The sequence below is a fragment of the Poecile atricapillus genome, chromosome 2 (assembly GCF_030490865.1).
Source record: "Poecile atricapillus isolate bPoeAtr1 chromosome 2, bPoeAtr1.hap1, whole genome shotgun sequence".
NCBI classification, from domain to species: Eukaryota; Metazoa; Chordata; class Aves; order Passeriformes; family Paridae; genus Poecile; species Poecile atricapillus.
In genome coordinates, this window is record NC_081250.1 from 4,797,207 (window position 1) to 4,813,543 (window position 16,337).

The 16,337-nt window shown below is 41.9% G+C and overlaps 1 protein-coding gene across 1 annotated transcript in view; it reads left to right on the plus strand.

Annotated features, from left to right (window-relative positions):
* The window catches only part of OXSR1 (oxidative stress responsive kinase 1), an 87,714-nt gene that overhangs the window by 50,068 nt on the left and 21,309 nt on the right, over window positions 1–16,337 (plus strand). The window contains exons 5-7 of the mRNA XM_058831594.1: window positions 3,375–3,430; window positions 12,537–12,646; window positions 16,169–16,270. Of these exons, the coding sequence (XP_058687577.1) occupies window positions 3,375–3,430; window positions 12,537–12,646; window positions 16,169–16,270 (268 nt within the window). The remainder of the gene's footprint in view (window positions 1–3,374; window positions 3,431–12,536; window positions 12,647–16,168; window positions 16,271–16,337) is intronic.

Here is a 16,337-nt window from a genome sequence, read left to right on the forward strand (position 1 = left end):
TTTGTTGTTGGGATGAGATTTGGTCGTGCAGCACCTCATGCCCAGGGCCCAGCCCCAACGTGGAGACACAAATGTGATGTAACTCTTGTCTGGTCAAACTGGGAAGCTAAACCAGTTTGAAATGCAGATGAAGGGTTTCTGCCGTGCTGTGAAACCTTTCAAGGCTGATGTGGAGAATCCATCTCTGCACTGGAGCAAGTCCAAGCTACTCTTCCTACTCTGGTTGTGAATTACAAGGTAAATAAAAACATAATCGTTATTTTGTGGTAAGGCTCTTGGAGGCTTTAGAAGAGAGGAAGGTAACAGCTGTGAAGCAGGAGTGGCCAGAACTATTGTAGCATTTGTTAAGCTATTGACAAGAAAGTTTACTCCAGCCTTCTGTAACTTCATTTAAAATATGATATAATTATTGTTTACACTAAAGCTGCTTCCTGTTTCCACTACAGCAATTATGCCAGAGGCCCACCATTTATTCTGAGTATATCAGCTCAGGATATGGTCATTACCACATTAATGGGAAGTGCCTTCAAATTGTTACACTTGGCAATAACTATATCCTGGAGTAACAAACTTCTCGCCATTCAGCTCACAAGTTTATAAGCATCTCCCGATAAAAATAAACAGGAAAGCATTGATTGTTTTTCCCCTGCTCCATTGCTTCAAATGCACTTAATTTAAATATGATTTTAGATGAGAACCTGCTTCAAAGATGCCGCTACTGCACCAGTATATGCTAAAAGGAAGGGGTTTGTGCTCATCCAGTGTTAAGGCTGCTCTGTGTTCACCTGAGACTGCGCTGTTACACTGGGATGGGAAATAGGAAAGCTGGAAATTGCTTCTACAGAACAATGAATTCTCAGTGGAAACCACGATTCCCCAAACATCTTGCTGCCCCATCAGTTTTGCTGTTCTGGGGTAGAGTGTGCCAGGCTGGCATGAGTGACCAGCCTTCACAGAGGGATGGTCACTGAGGAAGCACCACATGAAGTGATAATTTGATTCTCTAGTTCGACTTGGACATTTGGCAGTGGCTGTTTTGGCCTCCTAACTTTTTATTTTAGTTTCTTGAACCAGCCTTTAGCTGACTTTTATTTCTAGTGAGAAAATATGTAAATTTTAATTAATCCAAGCTGAAGTTAAAAAGAAAGCAAGCCTCTTGATTTGAGGGTGTTCAGGGCTTGGAGTCCTTTGGCCCATTTTTATTATGGGATTCAATCTGAGTGCTTGTTTTGCTACTTCTTGTGTTCCAAGCCTGTCAAGCTTGCTCTGCTGTCATAGAATGGTTTGGTGATAGGAAATGCCTGCTGGTTTCTGGCTGCTGTTGCTATACCAGTGAAACCTGCCTGAGTTGTTTTGGATTGTAAAGTGTGTGATAGTTGAGACTTCATGCTTAGTTTTGCTTAAAATCTTCCCTGGCACTTCCTTTATGGCTGAGTGTGGTCTGTTGTGGGGGCTTGGTGAGCCACACGTGCAGTTCTGCCAGAGGGGAAGTTTGGAGAGGCTGCACAATACTGCATAGCCCAGCTTACTGGGGAAATGCTCCAGCATCCTGGACTGCCTTGGAGTACAGATGGAGGAGGAAATTACTCTTACTCCAGTAAGAGAACTAATAACTTCAACAGACAACACTCATGCATGTTGTTCCTTTCCCCATAACCTGGAACTGGCAGGAACTGTGCATCCTGGCTGTCACAGGAGAATCAGCTGTGGGTAAACATTTCCAGTAGGATTGGAGAGTTGCCTGAACACCCTGTATTCCCTCTGAATTAGTGCTGCTGTGCAGGGGGATTCCTGGAGGTGGCTGTGCCTGTGCCAAGCACATTTCACACCATGTGAGCAAGCTCCTTACCTAGGACACAGCAGACTTGGGTGCTGCGCTCTCGTGGCTCTGTGTGCTCCTGGGGCTGGATCCCAAAGGCATCTTGTACCTAAATTCTGGCAGGAGCTTTTCCATTCCTCCTTGTTATGGACCATGAGCAGTTTGTGGGAGTGCAGGTTTGTGTCTCTCATGGCAATTAACTCAACAGCACCAATAATATTGAATTTGACCAACTGATGCTAAGGAGGGTAGTGTAGCCACTATGTTTGGCATGACTTGAAATACCAGTGTGAAGGCTAAAGGTGCTGTCAGCTGCAGTTTGCTGTTCGTCTTTAGTGGGACTGTTTTATAGACAGTTTTTGTTCTGCTGTGTGCTGGGGAAAAGCCTTGCCATGTCACTGTCCTAGACTGGATATTGGGAAGAGTCTGATAAATGCTAGTGCTGGACAGGATGTGTTTAAAATTATCCTGGCCTGGAACTGGCAGTGGCCCAGCCTCCTCTTCAGAATAGCAAAGCCAGGAAGGAGGAGATTTCCAGGGCCTGACTGGGGCTCTTTGGCCAGGCCATCACACCAGTTCTGTTCTCATGATGCACTAGGGAGGAGAGGAAAAAATAGCTTTGGAGTTCTTTCTGTATGTGAAAGGATTTGGAATATTTGCCAAAGGCAGTGGAGGGAAAATCTGCTTGTTTTGGGTTTGTTTTCATCTTTTTGCTCCTGTTCCACGTGGGTTTCTGGGCAGTGCAAGCTTAGCAGCCATGCTAATGAACAGGGGTGTCAACTATGAAGTCCTTCTCTTGGCTTGGCATGTGGAGCAGTCTGTGAAAATAAACTGGAAAACTTCAAAGTGTTTGCAGTGAAAGTAATGTTCCCCTCAAGGATGGAGAAGTGTTGCTGTTAACCTGGAAACCAGAGCTTTTGGCTAGAAAGAGGATAGTACAAAACATTCATAGCACATGCTGGATGTTCTTGTGTGTTTGTTCATCAAAAAAAAAAACAAAAAAAACAGGGAGACTTTTTTTCACTGACCAGGCTCAATAAGCCAAGAGCAAACAACATAAACAACATTTTTCTGCCCTCTGGATTTTCATGAGTCTATGGGGCTAAATTGATTTCCTGAGGAAGCATGGGAACTTCTCCAGGGCTGGCAAGCAGTGAGATAGATGTAGGGCTGGGGGAGAACCAGATCAACTCACTGTCTCTTGAAGTCTGTCCCCCTAAAGGGGTACATGAGTATCTGACCAGTGCTAGGTTCACTATTCACCTTTTTAACTAACTCTAAGGACCTGGGACAAAACACTTCCCTTGCATTTTTAAGGGCACCTTCTGCAAAGTTTTAATTTTTCTTCTCAGTGTGTAGTACCTAAAATAAATCATACAAATCCTACTTAGTGCCTGTCTACTGAAGTTACAATTAAGTCCCTATTTCTGCATGATTTGAGGCAAGAAATACTAATATAATAAAGTATAAGAATTAATAACCCTTGAATTTTTTTTTGGTTGGTCAAAGTAAAGATTTAATGACTTCCTCTTATTGTTGCTTTATCTTTCTACAGGGATGTGAAAGCAGGAAATATTCTTCTTGGAGAAGATGGCTCAGTGCAAATTGCAGGTAACTTTTGTGGTAGCTTTGAGTAAACTGTAGGCATAACTGCATGTCCCAAGAAATAGTTTAATGATCAAGGATGAACCTGCATGAAAACATAAGCTTCAAAAAGCCCCACAGTACATAAAACAAACAAAAAACTCCAACAATAAACCAGCCACAAACCAAAATGAAAAGCCCTGACCCAGAGTTTATTACGTCTTATTATCTTAAAATACTGTTACTTGGACTAATGACAATCAGCAGATATAAATCATTTGATTGTGAAGTCCTCAGAATCAATAGATCAGATAAAGTTCTTGGCAAAAGCTAGTCAGATTTTTACATCAGCAAGTTTATAGGCTTGGAAGTGGAGTGCACAGACCTCACCGATTTATCATTGACATGTGAAGTGGTTTTCCACAGGTCTCTGGTCCAGGGTGGACAGATCCATCAGAAGGAAATGAGCATATCTGATGGTAAAAGTCATTTAAGGAAAGATCAGCCAGTCAAACTGCTCACGTGGATGCTCCCTGCTCTGCTTCAGTTGAGCTGGATGGCAGAGAGGGTGTTTAAGTGGCTGCCCTGACCCAGCCCAAACTAGGGTGAGCTGGAAATCTTGGAAGCAGTCATGCAAAGAAAAGCTGTTAAGACAGTTGCTTTAGCTAATACAGATGTGCCTGGAGATGCCTGCTGCAGTCACTGCTGACATGAGCTGCAGCAACAGAGCTGTCCTGGAAACAGCCCTGGGTGGGGATAGACCATGGGGAAAGGGATATTGTGTGGAGTGCTTTGCCCCCGATCCTCTTCTGATATTTTCCTACAGATTTCACCCATCTTTCCAGAAATTAAGATTTATGCCCCATCCCTGAAAACATTCAAGGTTGGATGGGGCTCTGAGCAACCTGTTCTGGTTGAAGGTGTCCCTGGCCATGGCAGGGGGTTGGACAAGATGACCATTAAAGGTCCCTTCCAACCCAAACTATTTTGTGTTTTTGATTATTATTATTATTGCAGACTATTAGGTAAGCCAAGATTTTTGGAGAGTACATTTAGAACCTGTGATATTTGTTTTTCCTTCTCTTCCCAGCATACTGTTTTCCTATCCTGAGTACAATATTTCTCCAATTCTTCTCACAGAAGTACTGTGTTCTTCCCATGGGTCTTGTAGTGCCTTTCCAGCCCTAGTGCCACCTCTAGCTGGGGAGCAGAGCTTGTGTCCCGTCCTGCCAGCTTGGCAAACATCCCTGTACATGTGTAACATTTTCAATCCCATATTTAATTGGGAAGAGCCATATCTGTGTGTGACAAGGTCTCTTGTTGAGTGCCCTGTCCTGCTGGTAGAATCACAGCAGTGGGTCAGGACAGTGTGCTGGGAGTTTAGGGACAAAGGACTGTTGTGTGAGGGAGAAGTGCCTGTAGCATTGTTTATTCCTGATTATTTATATCTATGCCTGGTTTTGTATCTTGGAATGAAAGGTGTCGATTTCCCACCAGGAAGTAAAACATCTTGCAGTGCAGTTTTTTATAGGTAGCTCTCCTCTCTGCAGAGGACAATAAGCCTGTTTACAGGACATAACACCTCTTTCTGTTTAAAACCTGAAGTATCTTTGTTTTCTTTTTTAAGTCTCCTGGTGCCCTTAATGCCTGCTGTTATATTCCTAATGAGGTGTAGATAATTCAGTTATGTGGCAGCTGATGGAAGATAGGGAGTGGCTTCTAAAACACTCAAAGGAACAAACTTTATACAGTGAAATCCTACAGTTTTGTTCCATAATGAGACCAAGATATAACACGTTGGATTTGTAATTGCATGGAGCTTTTGGTGCTGTTTTGGGAGAGGCTGCAAAATGCTGTAACTCTGGGTGTTTCTGCCAGCCTAGAGAGAGCTTCTTGTGTTTCTCTTCCACAAGGCTGCCAGGGCTTGGCTTTTTTGTCTTAATGCACACTGGCAATAGGTACCTGTTTATGTATTTTTTCTGCTGAGCAATTTTTAGTTGATAAATAGATTTAGGGTTGACTGGTCTTAACTCTGTGCATTTCAGAGGATTAATTTTGTCAGTAATTATACATGTTCCCTAGACTGAGCTACTCGTGGTTTATATGTGCAACACTTAAATGATGAAATTCATCTCTCTGCATATCCTGCGAAAGCAGCACTGAGAGATGTGCAAAGTTCCCTCTTGACAAATTCTTTCTTTGAACATGCAGAAGGACCAACCCTGCCACCTTTCATCAGCCACAGCAGGGCCACTAAACCAAGGTCAGAGAGTTCACTGCAGTGGCAGGAAGCTCTTTCGTTTTTTTGGAGGCAGCTGATGACTTGAAAGAAATGAAAATAAATGAATGAATAATAGAGAAGAGCCTGACCTGGCCATAACATGAGATTTTTGTTTCTGTGGGAATTTCTGACACTTAAACTTCCTTGCTTCCTGACCCAGGATGAAGTAGCAGAATTTCTGGGGAATTTTTTGAGGAGGAAAAAATGCCGGAAGCAAACCAATCCAAATAAAATGAGATTTGTTTCAGCGAGATCAAAGCACTTGCCTTTGACAATAATATTAATGCATATTATGAATAATTCTGGTGATTGTTGAGCGTTTCAATTATGAGCTGGATGACATCACTTCATTCCCATGAAACAAATGCTTCTAAATTTCTCTGGGAAGTTACACCATGAGATAAAAAACAAAAGATTGATCAGCTGTGGAATGTAGCCTGAGGGTTGGAGTGAATGGGGCACCTCCCTGCAAGGAGCCAGTTTGGTATACATGAAAAATTTAATTCATGTAGCAGGGAAGAAAGACTTCCATTCTTTTATAATGACTCCTTCCTTTCTGCCACTCCTCTATCCAAATTGCCTATGAACAGTTGTTAAGAAGATCTTATTCAATCTTTGGCTTTTGTGACCTTGTGTTCTTGTGCTTTCCCAGTGCTTGACATAATTCCTGTTCCTTGTCCCAGATGAAGTGTAATTCTCAAATGTAAATGAGGAATGTACATCTCAATATGGAAATCCTTTGAGGGGAAAAAAGCAAAGGTGTATTTGAGATTTGAGTGGTGGAAACCTCACTGCAGGACTGTACCTCCACAATGTGTCAATGATTTAATTGCTTGAAACTTTCACTGTATGGAATTCATGGCAGTAATTTTGCTGCAGTATTACACAGTTCTAACCAGTGAAAATTAAAACCTCTTTTGTGAATGTTGGGCTGTGCAATTCTGCTAAGGCTGAACAGAAAAAGCAACTTGATGAAGGTGTGTCAGACTTTTCTCAGGTTCTGTTTGTAATCCTGAATTGGTGTTTGTGTATAAGGAGAAAGCCACTCTGGGGGCACTGTGAGTTGAGGTGGCTGCAGGTAAAGAGAGAGATCTGTGAGCTTAGGGACATCTGCTGAAAGTGGGAATTCTAAAAATTCCTCTAATGGCTTTCACAAATTCCCAGCTTGAAACTCCTCCCCAGATCTTATTTTTACTCATGGCTCTATTTTTAACTGTATCGCTCCTTTGGCTTTCAAAAAGTGCATCCACTGAACCAAGGAGAAAATTATGTTTAACAGATCCAGCTGACCAGCGAGACCTAAAGTGAGGCAGTTTGCTTCTATCTGAACATTTCTCTTTTTTCCCCAAGGACACTGGCTCAGGGTTGTGGCTTGGCACCAAGTTTTTGGAGCCTGTTTCAATTCAGAGTGTCGCTTTCTCAGTTTGAAGTGTTCTCCTTCACACTGGTTTAATCTGTCTTCTGGAGAGAGCAGGATTCTTTCCCAGATACCGTTGTTCTGGGCTGTGCTGACAGTGGTTGCAAAGTAAATGGAGATAGCCATGTTCTTTTGTGTTCCAGCCTCTCCATGGCAATTACTTCATTTCTTTTAATCAGAGCATAAAACCTCTTTGCCCTGGCATTTATCAGCTCCCTGGAGTCTAAAAGTGCATGGATAAAAACACTCTGTCAACATAAAACTGCATCGGCACCATTATTGATGCATAAGCCAGGAGATGGCTTCTCACAGTAAGCAAGGCTTTGCATTTGTCAGTTTATTTAATTATGCAGGACCTATAAATTACTGCAAAATGAAGTGAACATCTTGATAGACTGGGAAGGGATGGGAGCGGTTGAGGAGAAACTCTCCCAGGGTACATGAGACTTGCTCAGCATGAGCCACTCTCCAGCAGTGGCATGATATGAGCATCCTACTGAGTCTGAATGGAGACTAAATCTCTTTTTTCCCCTCATTTTATCCACTGGGATATTAAATAATGCTGTCACACACCTCTCTGAGGTTGAATGTGATGATACAAGTGTCTGCTGAAGGCTGAGAGGCGCGCATCCCTCCACGTGTGGATTTTTTGGTTGTGGAGACAATAGCACAATCTCTTCAGGATTTAAAACCAGAGAATTCTCAACACGCACTCCCGAGAGGTGCCCGCAGTGTCAGCCATGGCCTGGGCAGGCCGTGTTGCCAAGCAGTTGAAGTAGATTGAGATTTCACTAAGTCGTTCAGGACTTGCTAATTGATCCTGGGCAATTTGCCTAACCCCTCTCTCTTTATCTATTTATAAAACGGGGATAGTTAAGGCCAGGCAAAACTTGTGTAACTGAATTTGTGTAACTTTCCACAAATCCATGCCAGCTTGTCACCGGTTCGCTGTGTTCCTGACTGCTCTTAATTCATTGCACTAAAATAGCGCTCTACATAAACATCGAGCTATGATGCAGGCAGTGTCATTCCCCACTTTCCCTTAGGAAACTCTAACTTTGGGAGATTAAATTGCCTGAACAAGGGGCAAGGCACCAATCTAACTTGGGAGGGGAGTGTCGATTGCAGGGCTTACTTGAAGACCCTGTGTTCTGTCATGAACACCTTGAAGCCTCTTCTCCCTTTCAAAAAAAAAAAGGCCAAAAGTATTTTTCTCTTTGACTGGTGGAGACTTCTCCTGCAGCATTGAGTTGTGAAATAACTTTTTCTTTGTGTCACTTGTACTATCTATGTTTCCTGAAGAGATGTTGCACTGTTTGATTGTTGAAACCACTTGTGAACGTCTCCGAGGGCAGTGGGTGGCGTCACCCAGCCTGGGCTTTGTCATCCTGAAGTTGATTTGTGAAGTAGGAGGACAAGTGTGCATTTACAGATCCAATACCACTGTGCATCCATCTAGACTTTAAAAGGAAAGAAGCCTTTGATTCTTGTTCTCCACTAATCTTCCTTTTATCTGGTGTCCTACCGCCTGCTGCGTTCTCAGCACAAAATTGCTATTTATCACTCCCTCCCTCCTCTTGCTGCCAGGTTCATTCATCTTCAGTGCTCTAAAATCTTTAAGGTTTGCAGGAAAGCACCAAGGAAAACTGCAGATATTTTCTGATGGTGAGCAACTGACAAGAAGGAAGGTGACCAGTGAAAAAAACACCTAGTGCTGTCTTCTGAAATGCTTTTTGTTTAAAGACAACTTGAAGTGATTTTGAAGTCAAGATTGAATTATTCTGTTTTTCTGCCCCTGCTGAAGTTGACAACTGCTTTAGGGTCTGATTCAAGCACACCAAACTCTGTAGGAGCCCTTCTGATACCAGCAGGTTTTGGTCCTGGCTCTTAGTGAACATTCTTCCTTTCTCTCTGTGTACCCTGTCGGTAGCTACATGCAGTAGCAGGTACTTGGGCTTTTTAGGATTAAGGTAATGTTATAATATGAAGGGGCCAAGGAGGGATTATTTTTAACAGCTGACTTCTAGATTTGGATAAGCAATGTAGAATATGATAGAAATGTATCTTCCTGAGAGACACACCTGTAGTGGTACCTGCTGTGATGTGGTCCTGCCACAGCTGAGTGTTTGCTGAGTTGTGTGTGCTGGGTCTTCCTTTTCAGTTCTACATTTCCTGAGTGGACAGAGTAGTTTTTAAGTTGATGGTTTGGATACCTTAGGAATTGTTCCCTCATGGCATCCTTTTTCAAACACTACTCTGCAACTTGAATGCCACTGTAGAGTGTCCTGTAGGCTGTGTGGTTTGCAACGCATGTTTCTGCTGGAAGAGACAAAATTTGCCATATTTTGTGCAGGGCTTGCATCAGCAGAATTGACATTCCCATCCTGGATTGGTTTTACTGTGATATAAGAGTCTGGAGATATACATCTTTCTTTTTTTGTTTAGTTTTCTTTTTTTTAAGCCATCTTTGGTTTAAAAGACTGAAACAGCTCCATCAGCTGAATCTTTTCTACATTGCTTCAGAAAATGGGGAGAGATAAAAAAAAAAAAAATTATCCCACCACTTCCATCCAGACACCCTGGAGACTGTTATTTGCAATCAGATTGCTGGAAGTCTGCAGTTTTTGGGCTCCTTTAGGACATCTGACAGTCGGTGGATCCCCAGCAGTGGTGGTTACTGGTACTGCAAGCCAGGTCCAACCGTTTCCAATTCCTCCCTGTCTCTGGTGATTCAGTCCTTTCCAGTTATCACCGTAGTGAGCCAATATAAACTACGAGCTGCCAAGGAAGAGTACAAATGTGTAAACACTTCGGAGCTATCCTGAATTTCATGGATTTTCCCATTTTTTAGAGTTAAATTCATTTGCAATAACCTGGTTCTGTTTTAACCTTTCTGGGGGCAGAAAGACTGAGGCACAGATGGTCCCAACTGCTCAGAAGTAGGAATTGAACCCAAACTTGTAGTAGGGGCTGTGTTTTATTGCTTTGTGGATATTTCCTGAGAGCAGGCGCATTCTTATCTGAATAGCTGGGCCTTGGATAAAGTTAGTAAGATGACATTTGAGAAGATGGTCCCAAAGTCATTCCTTACAGGGGAGTATCACAGGCTCTTTGAGCCTGTTTTAGCCCACTGGAAATGAGGGAAATTAATTGGGAAAATATTAAATAAATCAACCATGTAATGAAATAAACTTTAATTCCATTTAAGCTTTCTTCAGATGGCAGATGTAGGGGCCTGATTTCCATCTGGAATTTATAAACCCATGTTTGATGTGAGATGTGGTGAATACTGTGTGAAGGACTTGTGTTTTTACTTCTGGAATGCTTTTGCTTTGAATGGCATTTCCTTTCCCCTCAAAATGACTGCATGGAAACTTGAGGTAAGATAATATGTGCAAGTTCAAATACAGCACATCACAATAAAATGTTGATGGCACTTGGACAAGTTTCTGTTAGTATTATCTTATTTAAAAGGACATCTAATTGCTCTTGTGTTTAGAACAATAGATCTTGAGAGACTTCCTGTAATGAGCAGTGAAAGGCAACTTCACTCTGAATCAGGGAGCTCCTGCAGTTTCTGAGAAAAGGAAAGATGGTGGATTCTCACATGGAAGATCTCAAAGCAAGAATCACTCGTGCAAAAAGTGGGTTTCCAGAGGATTCAGGTTGCAGTACTGATGGGGACATTGATCCATCTAGGTGTGCTAAAACTTCATGCATAGCAGGAAGCCAAGATACCTTTGGGAGCAGGAAAAGAGCAGGACAGCACATCTGGAAGAGCTGAATTCTAATGATAGGCTTTTGTTAGTGCTGGTTTTAGTTCTGTGATTTCTATGCAACTTTCTTTAATGTCACCTTGCAGTTACCTGTACCTGGTACTTCAGCACTAAGTTCCTGTCCCGGAAGTCTCTAACTGAAGTGAGCTGGAAGCTTTGAGCATATTCTGAGTGATCACTTCAGAGGAGTTTGTCAAATACTGCAATTCTAATGAGAAGTGATTCATTGCACTGCTGGTGTGATGCAAAAGGAGCTTGGGACAGTCCTCATATGGATACCATGACTTACAAATTGTAAGGAGGGATCTTATGTTGCAGTTGATTCTTCAGTTTAGCCATGGAGTAACTCTGGTTCCTCTGGCCATAGAGGCAAAGGCTTCTACATTTTGTATTGTAAACAGAGTTCCAAGAATTTTCAAACCAGTTGTGATCAATAATGGTCTGGTGTTATGTTAAATAGCCCCAGAATTTCAGAGATTTGCCCTCCAAGTCTGTCATCAGTCTCAAAAATGGCATTTGAGATTTTGATTGCTTGTATTGTGTTTAAAAAAGAAAGTCTGTGTGTGGATAAAGTTATGGGGAATTGAGTTGTATATTGAGTTATAGGCCCATTGCAGGCCTGTAATTCAGCAATACATAAATAGTGTAGTTTGGAGCAGATTGGGAAGAAATACTTAGAGTTCTGTGTTAACAGTTTCCCTGTCACTTGGTTTTATCATTTTTTTTCTCCCAACAAAGTGCCGTCCTCTGTTGAATAACTTGGTTGTCAGAACTTTTATAATGCTCTTCTCTGAACAAATATACCTTATGCCCTTGCTATCCCTGTATGCTGCTGCTGGTAACAGATTCTCTTTTCCATTCCATTCTTAATTGCATAGAACATGAAGTTACAGCATAGTTTACACATAAAAGAGTGATTTATTCCAAGAAATTCAACTACTAGTGAGTGCAAAGGGGGTCCATGAGCATCCTGGTTTGTGAAGGGTGTTTCAGGTGAGGTGATGCTGTGCAGGGTGTGAATCACTGTCTGTGAGGCTTCCCTGGGATGCTCGGGCTGCTCTGTGGCACATTCAGTATCATCAGGAGCCAGTCTGAGGTCCTGTTAAAGCACTGAGAATTTCAGCCATGGAGAATTATCAAATAAGGCATATTTTGGTAATAAAAAATCTGGAATAAGGGGCTGATACCTCAGTTAGAACAGTTAAATGTTTTCAAGGGACTTCTTCTGCACCCAGCTTGATTGCTGTGGATGTTAGAGGATGCTGCTTGAGGGTCAGTACAGTTATGTGTGTATGCAAATGTAAACACAGCTCTGGCTGGCAGGGCAGGTTTGTACAGCAGCAGGGCTGCTGGGGGAGTGTGGGCAGGCTCTAATGTGACCAGTGGGCTGTAATGGGAAGTGGAATTTTCCTCTCTGCCGGCCAGAGCTGAAAGCTCTGCTGTCCCCAGGAACTGAATGGCGAACTGCTGAATGGCAGTTCATGTACCAGCTCTCTTAGCTAACTGTTGATCATTCCTCCTTTATTAGGAAACCCCTCATGCATGACTGCACAGTCTGGTACTTAATAGGTGGCTGGGAATACGAGGGGAAAGAAGGGACAACCCTTCATTTTGCTCAGGATATGTTCTTAATAAATTCTGCTCTTGTTTTCTTTTCAGACTTTGGTGTTAGCGCGTTCCTGGCCACTGGTGGTGACATTACCAGGAATAAAGTCAGGAAAACCTTTGTGGGCACACCTTGCTGGATGGCACCAGAAGTTATGGAACAGGTGAATTGTTTTTCCTAGTGTCCTCTGAGAAGATCTGCACCTGGAATTCCCTGCTATCAGCAATGACTATTTATTTCTAACTAAGATGATAATTTGACATCCTGAAGGGTTTTCTTAAAACCACAGGATTTTCTTTGACTTGCCAATTGCAGCCAGACTCACACTGGAGAATGTTAAGTGTTCAGTAGATTTTTGCCCCATTGCTTCTCTTTGGTATTCTGCCTAGGGTGAGGATGAGACAGCTCAGTTGTTGCATAAAGAAGATTAACCTGCCCCTCCCTTTTGCATGAATGTGAGGTAGAATATAAATAGTTTCACACGTGGTAAATATGCACATGCACAGCTCAGTAATGTGCTCTTCTGCATCTGCAAACAAGAATTTGAGGTAGATAGTTGTGACATGTCAGAGTGGGGAATTTATTCAGTATAAAAATATGCATTTGACTTCATTCAGGTTTTTAACTTTTCTTGGCTTGTGAATATCTAAATGCTGAGGAATGCGTGCATCTCCCCCTTCTTCCTCTGCATTTTTGCTGACTAAAAGATGTCATTATTTTTCCCCTTGCATGGAGAAATGTCACTTTTTGTCCTCCACTGCTTCTAAACTAAACTGCAGAAGCTTTGTCTGTGTGACTACTGATGAAGGACACCTGGAAACTTTGTTTAATGTAAAATTGCTGCCCATTTCAGAGCAAGATTCACAGAGCAAATTACACCATAATCTTACCGAGGCATTTGCAGTAGCTGTCAATGGCATTGATGTTCAGTGCCATGAACATTCCAAAAATTATCCCTCATCCCCTTAAAATCAGTTTGACAGAGGCCTGGGTTTCTGACAGGTGTGCTAAGCAGAAATCTAACTGGCTATTCATGGGTTTCCATTTTTCTTTCCATTTATTTTTAAACAAAAATATTTAAGGATTTTTTTAATTAAAGTAAATCCATCCTGATGGATTTCTACTTGCTGTTGTTCCCAATACAATATTTTTAAGCTTGGGAGGATCTTGAATAAGACCCCCATGTATATCTGTATCTAAAATCAAATGCAGCTATACACAAGTGCATTAAAGTGCTTTTTTTTTCTAATAACTAAAACTCCCTGAGGAATGGAGATAATTTTGGAGTAGCTTAACTATATTATTGATGAAAGGCTTGTTCAATGCTTGGCCTTTTCAGTGGCTCCCCATGGTGGCACCAAGGGGCCGGTGCATTCCAGCGCTGCTGCAGCCTCCTCAGAGTCCTGCTCTAACAGGGCAGAATAAAGCCACAAGTCAGGGCTGTCTTTGCAGACTTGGTTCTGAACTGCTTCACTGTCATATTCTTCTGGATTTTTTTATTTAGTGCTGAGTTAAAATAAATAAAAATAGTGTTTGGTGTTTAGGAAGCTATATCAGCACTGTCCCTTGATTTTCTGTCCTGTCTGTCATGCCCAGGGCATGATCAGGCAGCCTGCTCAGGACCTGATGGTGCTGCTCCAGGTTCTTTGCAGCTGCAGTCCTCAGGATAAAAGGGAAAAATACCTTCAGGAGGAAGCTAAAAATGGGAAATAAAGGTTTCAGTGACAAAGTGAGGGGTGGTTCCCCACAAATACTTTTCCAAAGCAGGTAAGTTTTTATGGAGTGAAGTACCTCCACCAAGGCTGTGCATGTCTAATCAGCTGAAAATATCATGTTAAAGCAGTATCTGGGATGCTGATGATGCTGATGTGAAATCCTTCAATGTCCATTAGATGATCTTGCTGCCTTCCAGCAGGTGTCACTCTGAGCCCTCAATCCAACCGGGAGCAAGGACAGAGGCCTTTCTCTACGTTCGCCTTTCACATGTAGATATTACCGACCCAATTCCATCTGGTTTACTTCAGCACCATTAAATTCCTTCAGAATGTTAATATTTGATTGCTCAACATTGTCTTTTAATGTATGGTCACTTGACAGATTTATAGCAAAAAAAGAAGTTGATGAGAAAAATAAATGTTGATATAAACTAACTGCAGGGTGGTGACTCATGTATTGGATAGATGTCAAGATGAACTGCTGCAGACAGTTTTGAGCTTTATAGCTTTCTCTTGCAAGTAGGATTATGTGAAATGAAATGAAATGAAAAAGTCCTCGCACTAAGCAATTAAAATCTTGTCAGGAAATGGAGAGTTGTACAGTGTATTGGTGTGCTGCAAGAGTAACTGAAAGATGGAGCTAAGAAATGCCCAAAAGTTATTCTTAAAATCTAAAAATAGTGTGAGAAGACAGAAAACTATATCTACAGTATATATAAAACTATATATACATATATAAATATGTACATATATACATATATATGTAAATAATAAATATAAATATATATAAAAATATATATAAAACTATATCTACAGTATATAGATATAGACAGTATTTCTTCTTGTCCTGTGCTCCTTTAAATGTTACTAGATATCTGTGCTTGTTTATTTAACTGACTTGAAAACTGTTCAAAGTCATGGCATCCATAAACTGAGGCACTTCAGGAAACATTTCAGACTTTTAGGGCTCATGAAAATTGTGCTTATAGGGTGGAAGAAATCAGTGCAAGATATAAATTCCTGTCTCTATAACAAGTTTCAGTCCAGCTCTAGTATTACATGACAAATAGTGCAGGAGGGGTTTTTATTAGTTTGCCAAGGTTCAAGATCATCTTTAAGGTAGCTTGGGGAATGGTTTTTGGCTGCATCACAAGGAATGTCTTTCTGAAGCTTGTTAGGTGAGCTGAGCACAGTACCCCTGTTAGCTCTGCTCTGATTGAATTTTCATTTTTCCATAGTGTAGCGAGAAGAAATACAAACCATCCTGAGCAACCAAAACACTTTGATTTTTGGAGCTGCTCTTGAAGTTAGTACATAATGTCTCTCCCCTGCAGCGGAGAAAGCAAGTGCCAAAATATTACCTAATGATAATGAGGAAGTAACTGCTTTGGCATATGAAATATTTTTTCCTGTGCAGGAGGGGAAGTAAATGCTATAAATTTTCCTGAACAAGCCTGTGTTTAATGTCAAGTGCAGAAGCTACTGTTAATTAGTGGAGGGAAACATTAGTCTGCAGGCAGGAATGAGGGGCTTTTATTGGGCTGGTGTGTCGTGGAGGTCCAGGATGGAGCATATTTGCAGTCAGGTTGATTAAGTGGTTGACTAAAAGTGTAGTGAGGCGGGTGTCCCAAGGGGTAGCAGTCCATCTACTAACTCTGAGAGTTTTATTACACTGTGTAATGACTTTCTGTGTCTGTGTGTAGAAGTCAGAGCCTGGGTTAGCCCACTGCCCCTTTATGCTCTGCAGTGGAGTTTATGGCAGAGTTGTTCTAGTTGTACAGTGCACAGCCATGATTTTCACCAGACAGTGACTTCTAAAACACCTCCCTGAAGGTATGAGGAGCTGGGGGGAGAGAAGGGAGAAAGTGTTTCCATTTCTATAGTGCTGGTCTGTGGGGTAACGGTGTGTGAAAGGGATGGTAGTGTAGGATAGCAAGAGGCACATGATAACATCCTCTAATATTTTTCAGGTCAGAGGATATGATTTCAAGGCAGACATCTGGAGCTTTGGGATCACTGCTATTGAACTGGCCACGGGAGCAGCTCCTTACCATAAATACCCACCGATGAAGGTGAGCAGATCTCCAGATATTTGTGGAAGATAAGGGATCAGTGTGTTCTGTGGATGTTTCCAAGAAT